Below are 23,593 nucleotides of genomic sequence, written 5' to 3'. Positions count from 1 at the left end.
TTGCCAAGGGTGGATCTCCTCTTACCGGGCAAGCGTCTGAGAATGCGATAACAATACGTCGACGATCTATGTTCTGCCTCTAAGCGACTGAAATAATCAGCATAACTACTGCGTCTGGGATTTGATTCAGCTTTCTCCCCAATGGCAAACAGCCCCGCTAATTTGGAGGGTGTTTTTGTCGCGGTGCATTCCGAAGTGCCTCTTCGTGTGATGCAGCCTAGGTCTGCATGTACTTTCTGTAGAAATCGCAAGATCAAGGTTAGAAACCGGACTAATGTATTTCAAATGGATATGCCTTTCTTGTTAACAGCAGAGCCAATAGTGTGATGGCCAAGGGCCAGCATGTACACCTTGCATTAAACACCGTAAAGCTTCAACATGTTCGATTAGAACACAGCACCGAGGACAGGAACGGGACTACCTTACTTACCTCGAGAATCGAATACGTCGACTGCAGCCTAGTGCTCTGAATAATAGCAATTCTATATCAGGGGACCACCCTACGGAAATTCCTCCTTTATATGATAATAATAACACGGAAGCAGCCGCAAAGAGAGATACATCAAGCATTGATTCCTTGATTTGCGATATTGGCGCTCTTCCTATTGCTGCATCATCTTACAGTGCCCGAAGATCTGCAGAAGGTCCCTCATTAGCGGCAGTCGTTCTTGCGTCAGCCACCTGCACAGAGCCGTGGCATCCGACAATTGGCATTTCAACTGATCTCCGCGAAGCGCCGAGATTGCTTGCGACGAAACTTCCTTCGAAGGAGACTACACGCAAATTAATCTCACATTATCTGTCACATGTTTATCCCCGTATGCCTTTTTTTGACATTCGCGGGCTATGGCAGCAAGTCGACGACATCTATGGCGAACTGAATCAGGTCAACCAGATATCCAGCCATGATGATGGAGCATTCTCACATTCTGCCACTCCCTTTGTCTACGGCGATGGCAATATAGATCATATCCGCCGAGGAACTGCCTATTTCGATGTTATCATTGTATGCTCAATTGCAACGTCTTCGCTCTCGCGAAGTGCAGACTCCATCGTCGCGAACAATGCGAGAGAATTATTTCGCCTCGCTCTTCGTTTCGCCGAATATGCGGTTCTACCAAACACTGTTATCGGACTGCAAGCAATACTGTTTTTGATCCTATACGGAATCATGAATCCATCGGATCTCAACGTCTGGTACTTGATCGGTGTCGGCATGCGAATATGTGTAGATCTAGGTCTACATCAAGATCCGCCACCCAAATTTTTAGCTAGTATGAACAAAAACATGCTAGAAACTCGCCGACGCTTATTCTGGGCCACTTATTCCTTCGATCGCTCCATGTCACTCAGCCACAGTCTACCGTGTGAAATATCGGACAGTGTTATTCAAGTCGGACTACCACATTTTCGTGTCGAGCCTACAGCGAGTGAGGAGGATGTTTTATATTATACTCAGCGCTATCGAATCATACAACTGCAGTCTTTAATTTTTAACCGCCTGTATACTTCGTCATCTAGGTCGTCGATTATCGGACCATGGGATACTTGTAAGGGTGAAGAAGTAATCGCAGAACTTCTTGGAAGCCTTTTTGCTTGGAATGAAAATAATGCTTTGTTATCTTTACCGGAGTCCAAACAACTCATGGAAAGCGAAAGATTGCAAAGTCTCATACTAATCTACCGCCCCAATAAATCCATCCGGCTTCGATCATATAACGATCTTGTACAGCTGTGGGAAACCTCGTTGGCATTTTCACGAATATACCGTTCGTTTGTGGAACGGAATGAAATATTATACATTGCTATCGCTGCAGAGAAGATTTTTACTACAGGATTAACAATTTTATATGCATTCTGGCAATTACAATCAATCTTGTCGGACCCATATCTTGACGGAAATCAAGTCTCATCACCCGGTACTCTGCAGGAGGTTACTTTGTGGAACGGTGTCCGAGACGTATCCTTCGTCCTGCAAAGTCTTTCTGGAAGATGGAAGGAAGGTCGGTCATTGGCTCATCGGTTTGAGGATATTGCAGAGAGGACTATTGGGCTCCTGATGAATCGAATGGCTACCCAGCACCATGCTGATGGCCAGCAGAGTGAGGGATTGCCGGAAGAATTAGTAGAACTGTGGCAGTATTCAAATAGTCCATCGAGTTCCGTGATGGGTATTGGAGTCAGGAATGATTCTATGCTCTCTATGGATGACGATGTGGCGCTAAGGGACTTGGTTCTCGAAATTGTGCGCGGATAAAACAAGTATAATAAGATTGGCAACATTGAGGTCCACCTTTACAGTCAAACATTGTTCAATGCAAGAAAAGGAGGGAATCAGAAAAGCGTCCCGGTCAATACTGATTCCCCGAAGTCCTACAAAATTGCCCCTGGTAATATTCTCCGATAGGCTCGCTCCAGACCTTTAACGCCGAAGTACAATGTTATAGCTATCGCGTGATGGTCCCGAGCACAGTAATGAGAGATATTATCTAGCCCTTTCTAGCCTTACTACTAAGCCACTGCTGAGCACTGTTTCACCTGTGAGACCTGCGACGACGGATGAAGTACATTACATGGAGTCTCCTGTGAAATGAGAAATTTGCTACTAAAGATAGATGTAGGTCTCATTGCCAATTTAAGTCTCAAAGAAATTAAACAGACAAGGTGCATAATCCAATGACTACAGAGAACCCTTTGTTCAGCAGAAATTAGCTAAATGTGTGTCGATTTTGGTCCGGTGAAAATGAATCATTGACCTGGCACGAAATTACTATCAAAGCTACGCGAAGGTAGTAGATTTAATGACTTTCTGCTCGACATGCCACTGCCGTTTATGAGTGTCAGTTGGCTTGCATTATGCGGCATAGTAGACACTTACCATCTTCCATGGTGCGTTCCACGCTAGTAGTATTGGTATAGCCTTCTTGTAGGCATCAGTCTTCACAGATTGCTCGAAATGGTCCATACTTTCCCACCCCCTACAAACCAAAAAGCACCGGGCCTTCTCACCCTTGACGTTCTCATGGTCTTGTTCTTCCAGCACCCAGCCATATGCCACACTCGTATCCACTCGTACCTCCTTGGTATAAATTTCATCAAACTTAAGAAAATCATCTTCGACTCGTTTCCGAAACTCTGGTGTGACACGAGAAGCTGGAAAGTAGTTCTGCACATACTCGATCATGTTTCCCGTGGCGGGGCCATCCGTTCCGAATGCTGATCGATTCAAGGCAACGTGGTAAAGGCTCTGGAGCTCGCCACCGGAACTGCGAACAGAGTTTATAAAGGAGCTGTACTCCTGGATTCTTGAAGGGTTTGTGCCGTCCTGAGCACCATCCCACTCTGACAAGATCTGAGCGCCATTCTCCTGGACTTTTGTGCCGAAAGCAATGTGTTGGGAATTCTTCACTCCCTCAAGAGCCACAGCGACTTTTCGGATCAAGTTTTTAACATTGAGTGGCTCTCCACCAAAATCAATGATCTCCGTGACAACCATTTTGCGATGTGATTTGTTCTGCAGTGGCGTCTTAATTTTACTAATGACCTTGTATCGCGACAGAGGGAGCTGAGAAGATGTGAAGATGTCAAGTTATTTTGAGGTTCAGCAGCTTAATATACGCCGTACGGACAAAAATAATGTAGCTGCTTTCGATGATAAATAGCGGAGAGGATTCCGGGTGGAGAAATCGAATACATGGAATCCCGCGGGACTCCGCGGCTGGGACCGTGTTTATCAGCAAGCTGAGTCCCGCCTGATCTGATTATATAGCTATCGATATCATTTAACGGCTATTAATGTTAAATCAAAATGGGACGCTCCTAAATTTTATATGTACAATAAAACTAGTGTCAGAGGTAGTTCCAATTTGTCATAGACGACACTATAGTCCAGTCAAGTAAATCAGTTGCAGGAATAACTTCCGCGTTGCCCAAATCCATACTAGTATTGCTGGTCACGTTGGACTCATACTGAAAGGAAGGTTGTGCGTCTTGATATTGATCACCATCACAAAGTGTTGGGCTTGTTACCGTTCGTCTGTGTTTGTCTACCGTAAGATATGGCTTCTCTAAGTCTTTTCCCTTCCCTGCTTCCTCGACGAGGGTGGAATTGGATGCAAGCATGCCATCTGTATTCGATATCGCCATCAACTGCTCCGTGTGGATGATAGTGGCCTTGTGCATTAGATGTCTGATGGGTCTCCATAGCATCCCCTTTCTATGCCCTGAGGTCAACTTCCATTTATCCTGTACCAAGTTAATCACATTCCAGGCCTGCTGAGCGATCTGACTCGATGGTCGAAGACACAGTTCTGAAAGGACAAAGGCAACATAAGACCAATGCGCGTTAGCCCGAAATAGCCAGCTCCACATATAGGTATCTGGCCTACTCTCCAGTGCGTATGTGGTCTCAATGATTTGGAGTGAGGTGATGATCAATTTTTCGCGGCACTGAGGAGACGCACCTTGAGCGATGTAGTCAAGGTTATTGTTGTTGACATTTCCAGGTCTTTTTTCACCATGGATAAAGACGACAATCCAGAGATTCGCCAGGACGAGCCGCGCGAGCAGAATACAAACCCGTTGCATGGGAATGCTTTTGTCGCATACGCTGATATATTTCTTATTGATGCAATCTGCAATATCCCTGTAAATCTCTTCATTCTCTTGTTGGGCATGGAACTTTGAATGGGAGCTATTCGGCCTGCTGGTGGCTATGGTAGACGTCACACGACTCAGGGCTCTGGCAACTTCGCATCGAATAAGGGCAAATGTCATTCCTGTAAAGCAGCCAGTACGGGGCAATGGATCACTTTTCATTTTCGGGTAGATATCATTGTCATCCACATTAGAAGGAAACAAGGTGTCATATGAACCCTCGAAAATCTGCTGATCGGTGCCCTGCTCTTCTGACGAGCGCATATCCAATAGTACAATGTGCCACCAGAGTCTTCGGCGCATCTCTGTGTCAAAAGGCATCAACCCGAGCAGAGAGCCGTCACGATGCAGACCCAAGCCCTGGCTAATCCGGACCACGAGACCAGTCATCGACCAAACAAATTTGGTGTCGTCCACTTGCCGCACTGCCGTCAAGAATAGAACAACACCTTGAAGTAGCTCCAGGCTTTGAGTATTTAGTATATTGGCCCTCGTAATAGCATGCTGAATTGCACACCGAAACCCATTCAGGATGACGTCCCGGGTCACGCCCATGTTTGAATAGCATTGATTAGGAGACAAGCTGGTGGTCGCTGCAAAATATATTGCAAATACTAGACACTCCAAATTTTTATTTGGAGGAACTTTATGCTCGATCGTGTCGATAATGAAACCCCGCATAGTCGGCCAATGAAGGATAGGGACTAATGGCGCAATATTTTTCTCGTAAACCATGACCAAATACAATGCTTTCTGTTCTGGCGGGTGAAATCTACTCAAGTCACGGAAATGTGAGCGATGGCCGAACAGGGACCCGTTGAATATAAAATTAGTCGTCCAAGCGCTTTCTATTTGTCCTTCTTTTCCCTCTCCATCGTCATCTTTCTCGTTATCATCATCTACCCCTTCTTCCTCAGACGCCGAAGAATCCAATACATTTTCCATTTCCTTGGCCTAAGGACGCTACGTCAGATGTTTCCAGATCAACGGAAACGACAGAGGCGGTATGCCTACCTCATCAGCAAGAACTTGCCAGAGCTTGCTGCTTACGTACCGACTTTTTCCTTTGTGCACAGCTAGACGACCAAAATCTTCAGACAGACTGAATGTTGTTGTGGGGATGGAGTCTGCAGAAACAAGGATACTCGCATTAGTAAGAGAGTAATCTACCGCAGGAGGGAAAGAGCCGTTTTGAGACAGATGATCAAGCTTCTGTTCAAGTTTCTCTATACGAGACAGCACCTCATCGTTCAGAAGGTGAGTGTGTGGATCAGTTATATGGGTGTGAGATTCCTTGGGCCGCCGCTTCTTGATGCCCTCTGGGAATACACACTGTACTTGACTTCGAATGCAGTTCGAACATGGAAGGATGCGATCACAGCGCACTTTTCTCTTTCTGCATCGGAGACAGCTGTGACGTAAGTTCTCCACATGAAACCCACTATCCAAGTATCCATTCATCAGTTCGGTAATTGGATGTAACTTAACTAATGATGCAATGATTAAAAGATGGGATAGTTGATTCCGCAGAGAATATAGTGAAGTCAGGCAACGGTAAGTCCTAGGGTTGAGATCCCAGAGCAGTTGACGATGGTACGATTTCAAGGATAAAATTTGAATAGTAGTATTAAAGTTATCGAATATCATGAGACAATAATTACTAATCTTTGATAGTGCCAGGGGCATCCCACTTCGTACCGAACGAGCGGGATACCGAAGGGCCGAGAACTCCGAGATGCCCGCTCTGACTTGATGATGCCGAGTGCCGATTCCGTTAAATGTTCGAAATTTTGAATGGAAAATGACTGGATATAGGGCCCTTGTGTGATTTAACGTGTTTCTTGGGTGTTACAGATATCTGGTAGGGTGGATAAATTGATAATATTCATCAACATTCATCCCCGCCCGGGAATGGTCTGATGGTCTCCCCCGCTAGTAAAAAACTGACCGAAGGCTCTATTACGTGATATGTTATCATTAACCCTATACTTTATATTGGCAAATGAACACAGTGATTTATTTGGATTAGGCAGAAACAACATCAATTTAGCAAGGTCTGCTTCAGCTTGCCCTCCTGCAGTAATCGTGGGTGCTAGTGGAAACTTTGGTCTTTATATTGTCCACGAACTTATAAGACAGAAGGTTCGATTTCGACGCATTGTAATTCTTTTCAAAGTGGAAAGGAAGTAAGAATCCTCTGCAGCTGTCGCGAAAGGCATCGAAGTCGTCGTAGGGGACTACAAAGATACCAAATCGTATGAAGGTATATAACAAAAGAAATAGTAAAGACGAAATGCTAAAACTACTAGTTTTGATGTAGTCATCTCTCTCTATAACCAGTAACGTGACCATGACAGATCAAACACAAATAATTGACGCTTCTATCGACGCCAGAGTCACACATTTTTATCCGAATTTGGGATCGACATTAGGTAAGCAGCTTTCCTTGAGGAGCGGTATTTTAGAGACCAACATCTCACTCAACGTTAACTCAGGGACAAGGCAGATCAAGATCACGGATTTGTCTCAACCGAGATCATTATTGGCGTCCTGCTGAGACTTTTGCGCTGTCAGTCGCCTTCCGACTAGATCAGAGGAACAAAACCTTTATTACGGAAATTTGGTTCTTTTCCTTTTCCTTTTCCTTTGCTTTCTTTCCAGGATTTGTTCGTTGCTGATAGCCGCACTGATATTTCTGTGAGGCATACTATCGATTCGATTTTTCTCACCTTCGAAACCGGTCTGACAGAGAGAAGGCTAGAACGGCAACAATACAGTTCGCGAAACGATTGATCTCTTAAAAGAGACAGACAAGACCTAATATCAAGTTATGATATTACCGACTAAGGACACGAGAGTGTCTCCGGAGGAAACTCGTCAAGCTGGACAGATCGACCTAGAGCTGACTTATTGAAAGCCCCATTTTCGAGTCAGTATGGGTTGTTCCTGGGCCATGGCATAATGATTTGTTCTGTTTTAAACCGAAAGATCTCGCTGGAATGTTCAACGCATGTACTTAGGTCGTAGAACTTGATTAGAGGAAGCATGAAAAGACTTTTTCGTATGATTATGTAAACTCAAAGCGCAAGGAAGTCTATTATTCAATTCTATTCATGGAGAATAATGGCCCATCTCCATATGAAAATTTATGAAACTCAGCTCTATCTAAAACGCAAGAATCATAAATAATTACGGGTGCTATCAGAGAGTCCATGGTTGTGTTACCAGTTTTCATAGCAGGGAAATGAAAGAAGGCATAACATCCCTCCTGACATCCGTGGGAGGATTCTTCCTCTCGGGGGTTCGGCTTGAAGAACCCGCAAGGCCGAGCTTCCAGGCATCTAAGATCCGTCCCATCCGATTGTTTTTCCTGGAGACAATAAAGCTAGTTATAAATAAGCAAAGTTCCTCTAATGTTTTAAAGACAAAAAGGTAGGCTGAACGAATCTTGCTATCCCAGTTCTTAACCCAAGAAAAGACAAGTCACATAGAGGTAGCGCTCCAACCCAAATTCAGAAAGGGGGTGGGTATAGCTTTCATCCCAGTCAGGCAGACAAATAGGTGTCAGAGGGCCAATGATGCAAAAGGCCATGGACCATGAGGCTACTGGTGGTAGAATAGTAGCAGACGATGAAGAATATATTCGGAGCACGATTCCGCTATGGCACAATGAACTGCGAGGATTTCGATCGCACGTAGTATTACGGTGGGCTTTGACTGGTACGTATATATCTCCCTCCCACCTGGGCATTATGAGTATGATTAATATCAATTGATGTCAAACTGTACCTTATAGTCCTCGGTCTAGCAGTGTTTATTCTCACTGCCCTCTCAATATTTTCTGGGGCTTTGTACCTGACAGAAACGAAATTGTCTTCTCTCACGATATGGATCGTGGACTTTGACAGCTTAATACCACCATATGATTCGTTGGATGCCGTCATTGGTCCGCTTGTCACTGAGATGATTATGACGCAGTCCAGCCAAACCATGGGCGGCTTAAACTTCGTAACTCGCCCTCCTATCAATTTTCAAAACAATCCTATGGCTGTCCGACAGAAAGTCTATAACGAAGATGCATATGCTGCTATTATAATAAATGCGAATGCTACCAGCTCTTTGCAAGAGTCCATCGCGTTTAAGGACGCGTCGTACGATCCCCTCGGTGCTGCCCAAATCATATATAACTCAGCTCGTGATGAAACCACCTATTATAACTATATTATTCCAACGCTAAATCAACTGAAACAAGTGGCCTTGGATGGGTTTGGACCACGATGGATCGAAATACTTACCAAGAATGGTCTGACTAACATTTCTAACGTTCCTCCTCAAGCGTTAAATCCAGCTATCGGCTTCACGGAAATCGATCTCCGGCCCTTCGGTCCAGCTGTCGCAACGCCAGCTGTTAGTATAGGGTTGATATACCTAATTATCATCTCCTTTTTTGCATTTCCTTTCCTGATACCCATCCATAGCCAGCTCACTTTGAACAAGAAACATCGTCCGGTGAAAGCTTCACACATGATCATATGGCGTCTCTTCTCGAACTTCGTTGTATATCTTATTCTTTCGTTTTTTTATTCTCTCGTACCGCTAGCTTTTCAAATCCCATTCACCAATTCGCCAGAACCAGCCATGGAACCAGCAAGGAACGCAAATGCGTACGGAAAAAGTTCCTTCGTAGTCTACTGGATGCTAAATTGGATCGGTATGGCGGCGCTGGGTCTTCCTAGTGAGAATATGGCCATGATATTAGGGGCACCCTGGAGTGCACTTTGGTTGACCTTCTGGGTCATCTCCAATGTATCGACGGGATTTTATCCCTTGAATTTGGCATCCAACTTTTATAAGTGGGGATACGTGTGGCCACTTCATCGAAGTAAGTTTTTTTTTTTTGACTACTTCATTCTCAAAAATGGTTTATTATTCACCGACTTGCATTTTCAGCTAACCTGCGCAAATATATAATTGTTGAACAGTTGTTGAAGGCTCACGTACAATACTTTTTGGCACATACTCCCGCATTGGACTCGACTTTGGTGTGTTGCTCGGATGGATAGGCGTTTCGATCATTCTCTTTCCCGTTGCAACGGCATTTCTGGGCTGGAAATCCACAAGGTTGATAGCCTAGATTCTATCTTATCGCTTAATGGGCCTAGACTCTACCCTTATCAGATCAAGTAGATTCAATTCAACTTACGTGGCAATATGACAACAAATGATTTAAAATCAACCAAACTTCGTCATTATTACGACAGACGTATCCATTTTCTAGGCTCGGAAATTGGTGCGAGAAAACAAGGATCGTGATCTGGATAACTTGTTGAATTGAAGATACGATACGTTTTGGGGTTTGGCAGGTCAATAATATGGTGACGCTTGCCAACTGTACAGACAAAAATAAAGTAGCTGCTGGTTTTGACTTTATGAATTATCTGGCTTTTAATGAAATAAGGGCTGAGAGGATTTATAAGCGGAGTGGAAGAATCATTTAAATACATGGAATCCCGCGGGACTCCGTCGCTAGAATCGCGTTTATCTGCAAGATGGAAGGCTAATTTGGCTATATATTTCATTCAGGCAATCGAAAATATTTCTTTTCCTTTTTTTAAAGTTATTCATTTTCCTAATGTATTATTTTCAATAATCTGAATGTAGAGTATACAATATATAAATGTTTATTTAAGTTTGTATAAAGTATTAAAAGTAGACTGGTAGATGTGTAGGGTTTGGGTGGGTAGGGGGGTCCTTACCACCTATAGGGAAATTCTAATATAAGTCTCCCACCAATACTCATCCACCCATATCTAGTAATTCCCCATCCACTAATTACTTCAACAGTAATTAATATTGATTAATAAACCCAATATAAGAAGAAAAATATCATGATATAAATTCATAGATAGCTCTTTAGACTTATCTGACTAGATAATAATAATTTTTAATCTAGTTTAAGAGGTTAATAATAGATCTTTATACATGGTTTATTTTATCAAGACTCTCTATTAGTACAAAATAGATTTAAGGGAGAATAATAGCAATATAATATAGCTATTGATTTGATTATTATATATTAAAATTACAAAAGGAGAGTCCTGTAACATGGTCAGTTCATGAAGTCTGGATAGGCCATATCTGGCAAGATGTAACAGGGGGTAACAGGGATAGGCCCAGGGAGCAGGTTCAAGCCTAATGTAACACGGTCTGGCAGGACCGTGTCCGGGGGTGTCTGGATAGACTAGATGTGGGTGAGTTGAAGCTTCACCGATTGATATCGATGCTATAGAGCAAGGCTACTAGAGAGGGAGTTATCGGTTTATGTTATATGGTTAGGGAAGGCTTCGAGCCGAAGGCTATTCGAAGCCGAGTAGGCTTATGTTGAAAGTTAGGTCAAAGATTATACAAAAGATATTGCTTGGTTTCCTTCCTTTGGGTGGGAAACCAAGCCTATATGCCTGAGTCCCTATCTCAGGTCATTGATACCTAATCTAACTAGATAAAGACATATATAGCGAGGTGAGGGGTACTGGCATCATGCCCGGGGTGTTATGGTATCAATTGTGATATATCACAATTGACCCCGGGGTATCCCTGAGCCCCCCGGTCCTGCAGCCGTGATGCTGCACATCAACCCTGTCTTGTCGTACGCCGACTTAGAATTACCTCTGCCAGGTCCCCGTCAGCTCTGGGAGGCGAAGTCAGCAATAGAATGGAAAGAAATATACCTCTACCTGGAACCTCTGGGCACGGAGCGCCTCCCCTCGTTGGTGGATTTACTCCAAGATATGTCCCAACTAAGAGCCTTCCAAGGCCGAATCGACACCCATGCAGTAGCATTTGTCTTACTGCATGGCATCGCCGCACTAATCAAGGAATACCACCGTCTAAGGTTCATCTCCAAGGGACATTGCAAGCACTGGAACGCACTACTTATCAGCTCGCGTCACCAGGAACTCTGTGCTGCGCTGCAATACTTCCGGACCGTCTGTTCCGCATTGCAGGACCCTCCACGACCAGAAATTGATCTCGTTTATGAGGCCACCTCGATATTCCTTTACGCGTCACTGGAAGAACTCCAGCTGTTCGCAGGTAAAGAGGACAAAAATGAGGCTCGACGCGTGTATCACAGTGCTCTGGAGTGGATCAATAGTGTTGACTCGCGGCGCGCAATCTTGCATGCCGGACAGACTGTCCGTGCCGCAAAAGCCATCCCCGTGGTGTCGCTGCGTGGATTCCTGGCTATTACGGTCTACCATGCGAGCCTGGAGTTTTGGTCTTACAGTGTTGTGTCCAGAACAAAAACCAATCCTGCAAGAGCGATGGCTATCAGTGGTAGTAGTCCACAGGTTGTTAGATCGCCACCTGAAATGGTGGTATTTCTGGATGCGGAGGAAACACCAGACGTGCAAAAGTTCATTTCCCTCGCATGTGGTGATCCAGCACTACAAGGGTTGCAGGGAACAGCTTCCTTGGTATAGGAGGCGAGTCTGACGATGCTCGTTATCCAAGGGGTGCTTAGGAAGGATGCATCAAATGATACGTTGCAGCCGCTGGTATTGAGCTTGTGTCAATTGATGAGGGATCTGGGGAACGCGGCAGGCGGAGACGAACATGGTCGCAGAAATGGACATGGTTCTAGTATGATATAATGTAGTGCATTCACTGCAGATGGGAAAGTAATGCAACATGATCCTCAATAGTAATGCATATATCCACGAGGAGGAGGATCATGCTGATTACCCACATTTATTGATTAATCAAGACACAGATAGATGGATGGATATGATATTCATCGGTTATTCACAACCTCAGTGTCCTCTGCTTTTCTGAATGGACTCGTCCGCACAAGAATCTGCCCATCGTCCTCAATAAACTTGGCGTAGAAGCTCACAGTATTAGACAAATCCCACCAACTCGACTTCCCCAGATGAACGAAGTCTTCCCAGTCAGCGACAAAATCACATTGCTCGAAACTCAACTGCGGGTTTCTGTATCTCCATTCTACTAAACATGCAGCTTTGATACTATTCTTCCCTGTTTTAATTTTTTGATTTTCAAAGATATATGTCGGATAATCCACATTCGATTTTGAATAATAATAATAATAATAGTAAATAGTATTAAATATAATTATTATACCCTTTAATTTTTGTAGCTGTTTAATTTATCTTTTTTCTATTTAGTTTTAGTACTTCACGGTTCATCTTATGCACAGACTCCTGTTCTTGATCCTCTCACCCTGAAACCTTATCTCAGCAGGGTCACACTGCTCTGTGTGAAATGTCAAAGCGGTAGAAAACATACTGTTACTCTTATTGGCCACCAAACAGCTCCACTGTGACTGAATTTCCGCATAGCAGTCTAAGAATAGTTTATAATTTTTCTTAATAATCTTAATTACTTTTTTAAAGCTTTATTTTTTTATTGTATAAAATTCAATAACTAATTGTGAGGCCCTACATGTTATAAGAGGTCTATAACCCTTCGGCGCCTCTGAGGCACCTTCGGAGGACCTCACAGCGCCGCTGCCAAGGCACTAGCTAGCCGAGACACTATATAATCCGCACCTGCGGCCATGTATGCCGCAGATCAGCAATCAGTCTGTATCTAACCGAGCCCTACGTTCGACCAATAAATCCCAACGTTTGCCTGCTTTCCAGTAACCGTCTCACACTAATATAAATTATTAAATAAATAATTTTATTTTTTTTAATATAATTTTTAACTCGTTTTAATTATTAATTAATAGAGATATATAGAGTTAAATTTATTAAATAAATTTTTTAAACTTAATTATATCTTAAAATAATTTTAGTTTATCTTAATTATTAATCTTATAATATTATATATAATAAAATTTATTAATATTTAAATAAAATGATATATAAATAAATAGATAAAATTATAATTTATAAATTAATTAAGATTATATTTAAGATAAAAAAATATATATTAAAGAATAGAACATAACTTTAAAAATTTAATTATTAATATTTATATAAAAAAGAAAGAAGTTACTTATAAATATTGATATTAGATGTTCTTAGATCCTCTAATAAGAAACTGAGCTATGTAATCTTATTGGCTAAAAAGATATTAGAAGATTTAGGGTAGATAGTAGTAAAGGTGGTGAAAGTGTTCCTTGTCTTGGGTCTGAGCTCTGAGATAACTGAAACCGTAACACGTCACATGAGAATGAAAATAAAGTTTGCCGGTTATATTTGGTTATAACGGTAATGGGAACCCGATCTAGTTAAAATTTTAAACCGAGCCAAAGGGGACGACTAAAACGAGCGGATAATATCCCATGGGGAACCACACAAACTTGTTCATAGCTTGCGTAAAATTGGAAAGTGAAGACAAATATCTCAACAAAAATATATATAACCAACATCCTAAATCTTAAGATATAAATAATATAAATCTAAATAATATATTCATCAAAGTTAATTCAATAAAAATAATTAATAAGTAAAAATTCTTGAAAGTATAAAAATAATTAAAAGTTTATCTGTATTTTTTGGAACTCATATGACGCGGTGTAGCGCCGAGTCCAGGGGGTGTGTGAGGGTTTTGGCCTCAGACGTACTTTACTTGAGTGGTACAAAGTGACTGCTTATTCTTGATGGCGATTCTAGTAACACAATGCACAATATGATATTATCTGAGTTGCAAGTCACTATATGTCTAATCGATGCCTTAGAACCTTGCACATGGTCTCGCTTGATAACCTCACCCACACTCTCTACTTCTATTTCCCTTTCCTGATATATTTGTATTCTCTTTGAATGGAACCTAGATTAGACATAATAATGGAATATTCTGAGGTCGAGATTGGCCTTCCTAACATCTATATCCTATCGCAGGTGAGAAGGGTTTTGTTCAGATAATATCTACAGTGGCTTTGTAGAGCAGGCCTTAAACCACTAGGTAAAGACCAAATTCTCCGATATATTACCTTCCAACTTCCTATGTCTATATCACCTCTTATTAAAGTTGAATGATCAGTTCCTCTGCCTTTCAAACACCTCAGAATATTTGACAGCTTGATTCTGATTCTAGGGCTAATACATGCAGAAAAGACTTTAAAAGAAAACAATGCTTTCTAACCTTCTTCTTTCTCATATTTAAAATCTTGAATAGGCTGCACAGATGGTAATGAATATGAATCTTATTCTTCAAAACATTAATGTTCTGCATGCTGAATATGAGAGAAAGATAAAAAAAGAAGGTAAGAAGACAAGAAGGCATGCTATACTTAAAGGAAATGCTATTTGATCTATATAGGAGGGCCTAGATTATATCCAGGAGCTTGATACACAAGTTGAAGTACCGGTTGAAATGTCATCGCGTTTGCCTCTCCAGCGAGCTCCACTACACTGTAGTGACTGCAGGACTATCGGGACATACAACAAGAAGTTGTGCTAGTAAATAATTACCTATTTAATATTAAATGATTTATATCTTAATAATATTGTCTATTGAAAAAGCTTCAATTTCCGGAGGTTGCATGGAAAAGTGGCGACTCTGCCGTGTTACGTTATGGTATCTTGTGTATGCATAATTTCGACCAAATTCTCTCCAATTTTATCGTCTGCTTATGGTAGTTAGTGGGCAGACAAATTTTTATTCTTCTGCTACTAACACTCAAGTCTAGTCGATGTTTCTAAGAAGTATTGAGATTTAAAAAATTCAAATCTGTCACTCGCGTGTGTTTGCCCAGTTTTGATTTATGCAGAACCTGAAACAAATTTAGAATCCAATTCCCCCTTGCTCCTCACCGAGTGGTATGACTCGAGCTAAGAATAGACTTCCACTACGTCTCTAGGTCCATTATCCTTTCTATCAATATCATTTAATTGGTGGACTTGAAAGGATATATGTAATGAGATCTTAACCTTCCTAACCACCCTAGTACAGGCAGTTTAGAACACGAATGATTTTAAGCGCATGACTACCATCGCTCTGCTTTGTCTTCAAAGGTAACTCTCTAGCATCCACTTCTTCCCGATAAAGGCGTCTTAGAGTTGTGGTTCGGTCGAGTCCGACGGCGCTCCACCCCACCAATCTCCATTCTGCGGAAGACAGATGTCCTCCAGTTAGGTTGAATGTGTGGGACCAATGACACTAAGTACTGTATGGGGCCCCGGAATATCACAGATTTTGGGGTAGAATCATGGAAAAGAAATGCGGTGTAGTGCTAGCCTACTAGTCATTCTCATCCCGCTACCGACTCACGAATACCGAACAAGCAACCTCTTTTGTAGAGATAGAGTAAGCCGAAGCCCCACTAATTTCCCCATTGAAGTCTACTTTGTGTTATAAGGTATTTCATTTCATCGCGGTCTAAATATATCCCCCGTATTGTATTTATATTCCATAACATCCGCTGTCTCGCATTCCCTCTTAAAGATATCGGCCGCTTCAAATTTCTGATCAAGCAATCATGAATTCTGATAATATCTACGAGGACCCTCATAGGGTTCCCCAGCATTCCCTCCGTCAATATGTGACGACAGATAGTGTCTTGCTTCCAATTCCTCGTGATACCTTTGAGAAGCTCTACCTGAACCCCAAGCTTCCTCACAAGGGAAGTCTTCACAAAACTTTTGGAAATCCGACTCCTATTGCTCTGATGGGGTTCGTGTTGTCTGCGTTACCTATGTCTTGCATTCAGATGGGTTGGCGGGGCGCTGGCGGCAACGGTGGTGCGATCCTGTACGTCTGATTCTTGTTGACTAATTAGAATTGATTACTGAAAGCGGTGCTGGAGGCCCGTTTACATTTTCTTTGGTGGATTAGTTCAAATTCTTGGAGCAATCGGCGAGTGGCTAATTGGAAATACTTTTTCATCTGCTCTTTTTTTCACATATGGTAAGTAGTATTAACAGTAACCAGTTCTATTTATTAAAAAAAGGGAAAACAAAAGGATCTTTACTAACTTTCATCCGACTTTAGGGACATTCTGGCTTGTTAATGGAACCTCCGAAATGCCATTTTTCGCAGTGGGCGTCAATTATTCACCTACTGGAAACAACCTGGAGGGCCAGACCACTGATATGTTTTATGCTACTGTTGGTGTGTGTCCACGCTGTCTAGGCCCCTGAGTGTCTCACACCTTACTAATGATACAAAACTACAGGATTCTACTACATATTCCTAGGCGTATTGTCGTTTGTCTATCTCATTTGCTCTATTCGGACAAACATGTGCCTTGTACTCGGGCTTATCATTCTTGTTGTCGATGTTGGCATGTTTTGCGGAGTCTATTTTAATCTTGCGCTGGGCAATTATGGTTTGGCTGGAGGACTCAAGGTGGTATGTGACTGCCCGCCCCTATTATTCCTCCGCGAAGTAGCTAAAGAAGGTCTGCTCAGGCTGCTGGCGCCTTGACAATGGCACTGTGTGCCCCGGTTGGGTACCTTTTCATTGCTCAGATCCTGGAAGCAGTCGACTTCCCCATCAGCCTGCCAGTTGGAGACCTCAGTACGATGATACTTGGCAAAACTCAAAGAGCTCGTATGGCGGAGCAGGGTCTTGAATCTGGTATAATGGACAGTAGTCTGGCTGATAAGCAAAATAGTGAATAAGCCCTTACGAGATTTTCTACCTCAGTAATTTTGTCTGCCCAAGAATGCTCTATAGCGGCAGATAGCCCGGACTCCCCCGCGCAGGTGGACAAGCTAAACAATTACAGGAACCTTGTAGCTTGCATAAGTTATGTAGTCAAGGGCTGTAAGAATGAGTGCTTGCTTTTACATGCCCTGTCAAATTCTCAACAAATGTGTTAGTTCCTGAAGACTCCAGAAATGACGGAAGATTATGAGTACTACTCAAAGTAAAACAATATTCAAAGATTTAGTCTATATACAAAGCTATATATCACCAATTTCGAAACCATCCGGAAGTCTGGGATTCTTCCGGGTCCATCCCGATTTCGGAGTTAGGGTTCAGGCATTGCATTATCATCACCCGTACCATGATCCTCCAGCTGCTCAAGAGGTTCTTCATCTACTCCAGCCCCATTCCTTCGATACTTTCCTAAAGAACATTCACCAAGTCCATTTAGGGTAGACCCCAGCTACTTTATAATGCTTTCCTCTTCATTATCCCTAATCGGGTCTAAATCAATCTACGCTGATGCCTTCTCCTCGGATAATACCTCAATATCTTCATTTGACAGGTATTTCTCAAGGAAAGTCCGCTGAGGTTCCTAAATCTCGAATTTCGATGCATACATATACATCATCAGGTCCTAAACTGTCTCTGGTTTTAAAGAGCCGACGGTAGTGGCAAACATCACACGCGCAATTAAAGAGTCGCTTAACGCCTGCACAAGTTGCAGGGATTGACAGAATGTCATATGCAATACTAGCCCTGAAAGGAAACCTAAAACGAAAATCGCAACAAGAAACGGGGAGTATGTTAAGAAAAAGCTGGAAAACAATGAGAAATTGAGGTGGCTTTGAGTCCTTTTCCGAGGATATTGAAAATTGGTGTTGTGATCACAAGCCAGTTATTTGGTATCCAAAACCGGAACCTTTGAGAGGAGCTGGAACTGTTATAATCTAAGGCATGTGTGCATTCTGATTATACGTGGAAGATTGTTCTATCATATATGAGAAGGACCTAGAGCTCATAAATATAGCCAAAGACATACAAAGAACATCTATCTATAGCCTAAAGGGTTTCACTATGGTGAAAGCCCTTTGATCATGACAGGAACGGTAAACAGCCTAGATGAAATAGTAAAGTGAAGGTAAGTGCGAAGGCAATACGTCTAGTATAATAATTTGATAGTAGAAATTTAGGGTTAGATATCGTCGAGAGTGATTGGTGCGACTGTCATCTATCCTATGGTGTCTTTTTCGTTATCCAGCAGGTAACGTATCTCGTCCAACAACTGAGGATCCGCTCTAAACTTCAGACCTTTCATCTCAATCTTTTGCAGCAGATGAAATCCTTTCAGACGCCAATGCCTTGAGAGTTGCACATATGTTGCGCAGGGTACCTGAATATGCCTGAATAAAAAGAAGGGTAAAAACCACTGACAGGCGCATCCGCGATGCCTAGCTAGTGACAGATATTGTCAGGCTTAACAAATTTTTAGGGGGTCTATATCAGATCCTATTTACTAACAAATTGTAGAGATAAGAAGTATTTTTAGGAAAATTTATAAAATTTTAAATGTTTTATAAAATAACTTTAACCCTAGAATTAATTCCTCTCAACTTGGAATCACTTACATATTTTGGTTTGAGAAACTATATATAATCTTGGTAAATATCATCTTTTGAAAAAGAAAAATCGATTAATAGCTCTAAGGTCGTTTTTGTAATATTAAGAATATTAAAATATATTCTTGTAAATTTAAAACAATATAATAACCTTTTGAAAATTCTAAAATAATAATTTATTACAATTTTTTTATGTTATTATTATTATTATTATTACTATTGTAAAAAATATTTTCTAATTTTAATATCTATCAAGATATTATTTTTGTTTAATACGTCAATTACCTGTAAGGCTCCTTGGCACTGCCAACCTCTAAATGCCAAAAAGTAATACTGAGGTAATTGGGCCATTGCCCAATTCCAGGGTTGGCACGCTTATAAGCCTCTGTGAGCCTGCAGCGCTCTCGCTGCTGCCAGGCCTCACATTACCTTGTGTTAAATTATTTACTATAATATAACCCTGGATTACACTGTAATTCATCGCTAACTAATTACATTTAGGTCTATTCGACGAGAAGTGCCGCCTTTATCTCTTCTGGCGATGAGCCCCGGCTATTCATAGGAGCAAACAGTAGAAAGGAGTTGCATAACGTATATCATAGTCATTGCATGCTTGTGTAATCAGTCTAGATCTAACTTTGGTAATGGTCTAAATGAAACAAAATGTCAACAGTCTCACTTAGAGATCGATTTAGAATAGAAGTCCACCAATTTAGGAAGAACCACACTAGAATCATCATAAAGCGCAATATGAGTCTTTCCAGGAACAACAAAGAGTTCCTTAGGTTCTTTGGCCTTCTCGATGGCAATCTCGCTGAAATATTTGGTGTCCGCGTCGGAACCAGCAATCATGAGAAGTGGGCGAGGAGAAATTAAATGATTGAAGGCAAAGGCATCGAAATTGGCAAGTAAATCGGTACTCCGGAGCGGAAAACGGTTGGTTGAGCGACAGTGACCTCCACGAGGAGTACGATAGTAGTCAGCCGCCTCCTTGTAGAGAGCTGGGTAGACGTCCGGGACGGTAGCAGGGTCGTCGGGAGCAAATGGCAATTGAGCATACTCTTCGCCCTTCGCTTCAGCAAGGCGTGCCTTGGCAGCAGCTTCTAGCGTGCCAGCGATCGCAGAAGCAGGAGATGCAGCCGCAGTATCTTTAACACCTTCACGGATCATCTGACCAAAATCTACAGAGCTAACACCCGCGACAGCCTTAATGCGAACATCAGTCTGAGCAGCAAAATTTATATAACCTCCGGAAGCGCAAATTCCCAATCCTCCAATTCGCTCAGTGTCCACCTCAGGCAGGAGGGACAGATAAGTCACTGCCGATTTGATATCCTCTACACGCTGGGCAGGATCTTCTAGTCCACGCGGCTCCCCAGAGCTCTCACCCTGGTAAGCTGCATCGAAAGCCAAGGTGATATACCCCTGCTCGGTAAGAAGACTAGCGTACAGACCAGCCGTCTGCTCCTTGACACCCCCACCTGGATGGCTAACTACAATAGCGGCACGCTTGCGGTTTGTTGCTGAAGTATCGGGGCTTCGCAGAATACCAACAACGTTGAGGCCTCTGCTATTGAAACTAACTTTGCGTTCCGTAGTCATGATGGAAAAAGGTAAAATGATATGAAAAATTGTCAAAAGGATATAATTAGAAGCACTTTAATTCTTAATAGGGCTTAAAACTGATTAATTTGCGTCTCCCTGTAGCGCCGAATTACCGCTCCTATATTTATACCTTTCCATATAGTACAGAGATCTGTAGTTGGAAGAATGCCGAACCTCTAAAGAATTCCGATAAGCACAAACGGCAGTCCGAAGATTTTCGGGAATCCGTTCATTAAAGTTAACTCCGGCCGAAAGATTTAAATCCGCATAAGCAATGATGCAATCCTTAATTATCGCCGAAATTGACCGAGGGCACCGTGGTGGGGAAGGAATTAGGGTTCCATGACAAACTACGTCTTCATTAAACCTACATCAATTGTTACCGGCGAGGCCTCTCCACGAGGGAGAGGTTGGTGACAATTTACGATTGGTAGTTAACAGCTCCCAAATGGCATAACCATTGTCAGCCCATAGCAGAAGAAACGGGTCGATGAGCAGGCCCAAACCGCATCGGGGGCAAGAAGCCGACGGTATATGGCATCCTAATATGCTCTATCTTAGGATTGCAACCATGGAATCTGCACCTTGAAAATTTCAGGCACTGACCCCGCAGGGGCTTAGCGTGGCCAACGCGTCGCGGTACCTCAACTTTATTTTCAGCTTACATCTTTGAATACATTAAATACTATTTACCTTAGCTACTTGATAACTACTTCATAACTACCCAATAATAACCTACTGAAAATTTCATTCAAATTTTTATAAGTTTGAAATTCTAATGTGACTGGTATGTCGGAATATTTGGCACTAAACACATTTAAAAAAAGATTCAAAACACTCAAAATATAATGAACACCATCAAAACAGCAACCAAAAATTCAACACATCTCAATTTTCATTATCTTACCCAATGACAAATATTGATGTAAATTCACATGTAACTACATCTAGATAGATGAGTTCTTTGCAACTAAGGCTTGTATCTCAATCCAATCGAATTTGCCACTAAACTCAATTTGTTCTAACGCGTAAAAAGTCCAACATGGTAACATAATCACATGACCACCTAGAATGGTACCAGACATACCATCCGACCTGTATGTACCTTATTGCAACTTATTAAATGGAGATAATCTGACCGCTGAAAGATGTATTTTGTCACACATCTGCAACGCAAGGGCTCTATCAGTCAGCAAATGGCACTGCGTTGTTATCACCCGTTACTGTCTGGAGAGAATGTATATAATTACAGTACAATAGTGCATCTCCACTGTACAGAAATATAAGACTGCAGTACCTCTTCGTGTTTCAGCTTCAAATGCAAGGTATATAGTAGTAGTAGTAATAGTAGTATAGTATTCGTTCATACATTTAGGCCTCTTTTGAGAGGCTGGTGGCGCGGCTAACGGACAGGAAGAGCTCCTGTCTAAGCGGTTTAATTCCTCAACTTTTCTAGATACAATTCGCCTACGTTTACTAAACAGCCCAATCTAATTCCTGTCATATAAAAGGGCCCTTTAATTGTTAAGTTTCACTGCACTTAGATAACAACAACGTTTTATCCTTACATTTTAGAACATATCAATGTATAATCCTAACCTGCTTTTCTCACCTATTTTATCTTAGCTAATAGAAACCTCCTAACCTGTCCTTAAAATTAATATTTATTAATATCATCATCTTATAAGACATATAAACTTATCCTTACTCAGCTAAAACTGCCAATCGCTAATATTGCACCCAAGTAATCCAATTAGAACCTAAAAATACCTTTTAGTATATATTTTACCAAGTGATTCCAATACCTGGCTCTGAAGCGTGCATCTTCTCCGATATTTTGTTAAGAAGAGTGGCAAATTGCGAAATTTCAGTTGTTGTTCCGGTGAAGGGATATTACGAGGGTATGATGAGGTGTAAAAGATCAGCTTAGGGTGTTTATTGCCTCATTGGTCTTCCCAGGTTTTATATGAGCAAAAGCGATAGTGTGTAATGGGGCCATGGCGGTTTAGGTATAGTACTGAAAAGTATTATATTGTTCTAAAGGAGAGTTAGTAAAAGGACGAATTGCTGTAGCTCGGTCACAATATATAATAAGTTTTCCCGTCCATGGAACCCCTCGATACCAAGATTTCGTTATCTGAAAATTTAGGAAAATCCAAAAATATATATGTAGGCCCGTGGTATGGTTAGGTGATGTTATCAATTTATTCTTGATAAAACTCATAATTATACCTCTTTCGGCACTTAAATGGCCAAAAACTTTGGTAGAAGAGTGATTAAATTCTTATCTTCTCTCTCTTTCTTTGTTTTTTCCCCTCATTCTCTACACTCTCACCGTATCACTATCAGAACCTGGATTGCAATTCTACAGTATATAGTGGTGGGAATGTTTTGAACTACTTCATCACCCAACAGCGAGTGCTAACTGCAGCTGCACCAAAGTAATTCAATGATTGACATGCTTGTTACCACTTTAGCTTTGAATCTCACGCACCCGGAAGGCTTGGTATTTATTATTGATCTTTAGTGTAATCGTGGAGGATGCGAAAATTGAAGAAGTGAAATGAATCTTGAGTAGGATACTGATTAAAGGTTAGAAATGATTCTAAACCTAATATTCATGACCTCAATGTTTTGGGCTCTATTTGATTTTACTGGTTCAGATAACCCTGATGCACGGTCTGTTTAACCTGCCGAGGTTCTGGGCTGCGATGATGATTCTGATAGAGGATAGCTACAGCTTTGCGCTATGTTAAAGCCTTGAGTGGCGAAAGGCTAGCTACGCTCAATCATAATTGGGTCCGAGGAGGTATGTTTTCCAGACGGAAGAGACTCGGTGCCGCCTGGCTGTCTTAGCTCAACGTTTGGTGTTCAATTCTCTATAGATCAAACCCATTGTGGAAAATTATTATCCATATGATGATATAACGTATTGAGGAACTATCTAAGCGAAGCATTCGTGGACGTTGCAAACGGACGCCGTGTAGCAGGATGCCTGAGGCCGCTTGAGTTGTCAGTTCTTTTCGGCACTGCCGACTAGCTGTTTCATGAAACCACAGCGGGCACACGCGGTTGACAGATGCAAGAGGTAT

General features: G+C 41.9%; 7 protein-coding genes across 7 annotated transcripts; 4 read left to right on the top strand and 3 right to left on the bottom strand.

Moving 5' to 3' along the window:
• Window positions 1-141: 141 nt before the first annotated feature.
• BGW36DRAFT_422599 (fungal-specific transcription factor domain-containing protein) lies at window positions 142-2,257 on the top strand (the record flags this gene model as incomplete). The annotated part of the gene is made up of 2 exons (XM_046219723.1): window positions 142-258; window positions 323-2,257. 2 exons carry the CDS (start codon window positions 142-144, stop codon window positions 2,255-2,257), a joined length of 2,052 nt encoding a protein of 683 aa, XP_046076036.1.
• Window positions 2,258-2,779: 522 nt separating this feature from the next.
• BGW36DRAFT_354456 (uncharacterized protein) lies at window positions 2,780-3,496 on the bottom strand (the record flags this gene model as incomplete). The annotated part of the gene is made up of 2 exons (XM_046213523.1): window positions 2,780-2,824; window positions 2,879-3,496. 2 exons carry the CDS (start codon window positions 3,494-3,496, stop codon window positions 2,780-2,782), a joined length of 663 nt encoding a protein of 220 aa, XP_046076035.1.
• Window positions 3,497-3,811: 315 nt separating this feature from the next.
• On the bottom strand, window positions 3,812-6,248 carry BGW36DRAFT_457390 (fungal-specific transcription factor domain-containing protein). The gene is made up of 2 exons (XM_046221965.1): window positions 5,671-6,248; window positions 3,812-5,610 (listed from the first exon to the last, which is right to left on the bottom strand). The coding sequence occupies exons 1-2, from the start codon at window positions 6,115-6,117 to the stop codon at window positions 3,850-3,852; spliced, it is 2,208 nt and encodes a 735-aa protein (XP_046076034.1). The 5' UTR covers window positions 6,118-6,248; the 3' UTR covers window positions 3,812-3,849.
• A 1,998-nt stretch (window positions 6,249-8,246) lies between these two features.
• BGW36DRAFT_422596 (uncharacterized protein) lies at window positions 8,247-9,790 on the top strand (the record flags this gene model as incomplete). The annotated part of the gene is made up of 3 exons (XM_046219722.1): window positions 8,247-8,376; window positions 8,453-9,538; window positions 9,639-9,790. 3 exons carry the CDS (start codon window positions 8,247-8,249, stop codon window positions 9,788-9,790), a joined length of 1,368 nt encoding a protein of 455 aa, XP_046076033.1.
• A 1,486-nt stretch (window positions 9,791-11,276) lies between these two features.
• On the top strand, window positions 11,277-12,168 carry BGW36DRAFT_443015 (uncharacterized protein; the record flags this gene model as incomplete). Its single annotated transcript, XM_046221598.1, has 1 exon — window positions 11,277-12,168. The coding sequence occupies one exon, from the start codon at window positions 11,277-11,279 to the stop codon at window positions 12,135-12,137; it is 861 nt and encodes a 286-aa protein (XP_046076032.1). The 3' UTR covers window positions 12,138-12,168.
• A 3,937-nt stretch (window positions 12,169-16,105) lies between these two features.
• Window positions 16,106-17,277, top strand: BGW36DRAFT_393492 (plasma membrane ammonium transporter; the record flags this gene model as incomplete). The annotated part of the gene is made up of 6 exons (XM_046217812.1): window positions 16,106-16,377; window positions 16,433-16,533; window positions 16,618-16,737; window positions 16,802-16,977; window positions 17,037-17,193; window positions 17,243-17,277. 6 exons carry the CDS (start codon window positions 16,106-16,108, stop codon window positions 17,275-17,277), a joined length of 861 nt encoding a protein of 286 aa, XP_046076031.1.
• Window positions 17,278-19,488: 2,211 nt separating this feature from the next.
• On the bottom strand, window positions 19,489-20,626 carry BGW36DRAFT_368710 (Alpha/Beta hydrolase protein). The gene has a single exon (XM_046215019.1). The coding sequence runs from the start codon at window positions 20,496-20,498 to the stop codon at window positions 19,572-19,574; it is 927 nt and encodes a 308-aa protein (XP_046076030.1). The 5' UTR covers window positions 20,499-20,626; the 3' UTR covers window positions 19,489-19,571.
• Window positions 20,627-23,593: the final 2,967 nt, after the last annotated feature.

This window comes from Talaromyces proteolyticus (genome assembly GCF_021365285.1).
Source record: "Talaromyces proteolyticus strain PMI_201 chromosome Unknown BGW36scaffold_2, whole genome shotgun sequence".
Lineage (NCBI taxonomy): Eukaryota > Fungi > Ascomycota > Eurotiomycetes > Eurotiales > Trichocomaceae > Talaromyces > Talaromyces proteolyticus.
Note: the sequence above shows the minus strand (reverse complement) of the source record. Positions and strands in the feature narration are given on the sequence as shown.

What these genes read in the sequence shown, in the direction of transcription:
- BGW36DRAFT_457390 (XM_046221965.1), bottom strand. Translation starts at nt 6,117, where the DNA reads ATGAATGGATACTTGGATAGTGGGTTTCATGTGGAGAACTTACGTCAC. An exon ending in GGCAAGTTCTTGCTGATGAG is followed by an intron (nt 5,611 to 5,670) that starts GTAGGCATACCG and finishes TAGCGTCCTTAG; the next exon opens with GCCAAGGAAATGGAAAATGT.
- BGW36DRAFT_368710 (XM_046215019.1), bottom strand. Translation starts at nt 20,498, where the DNA reads ATGACTACGGAACGCAAAGTTAGTTTCAATAGCAGAGGCCTCAACGTT.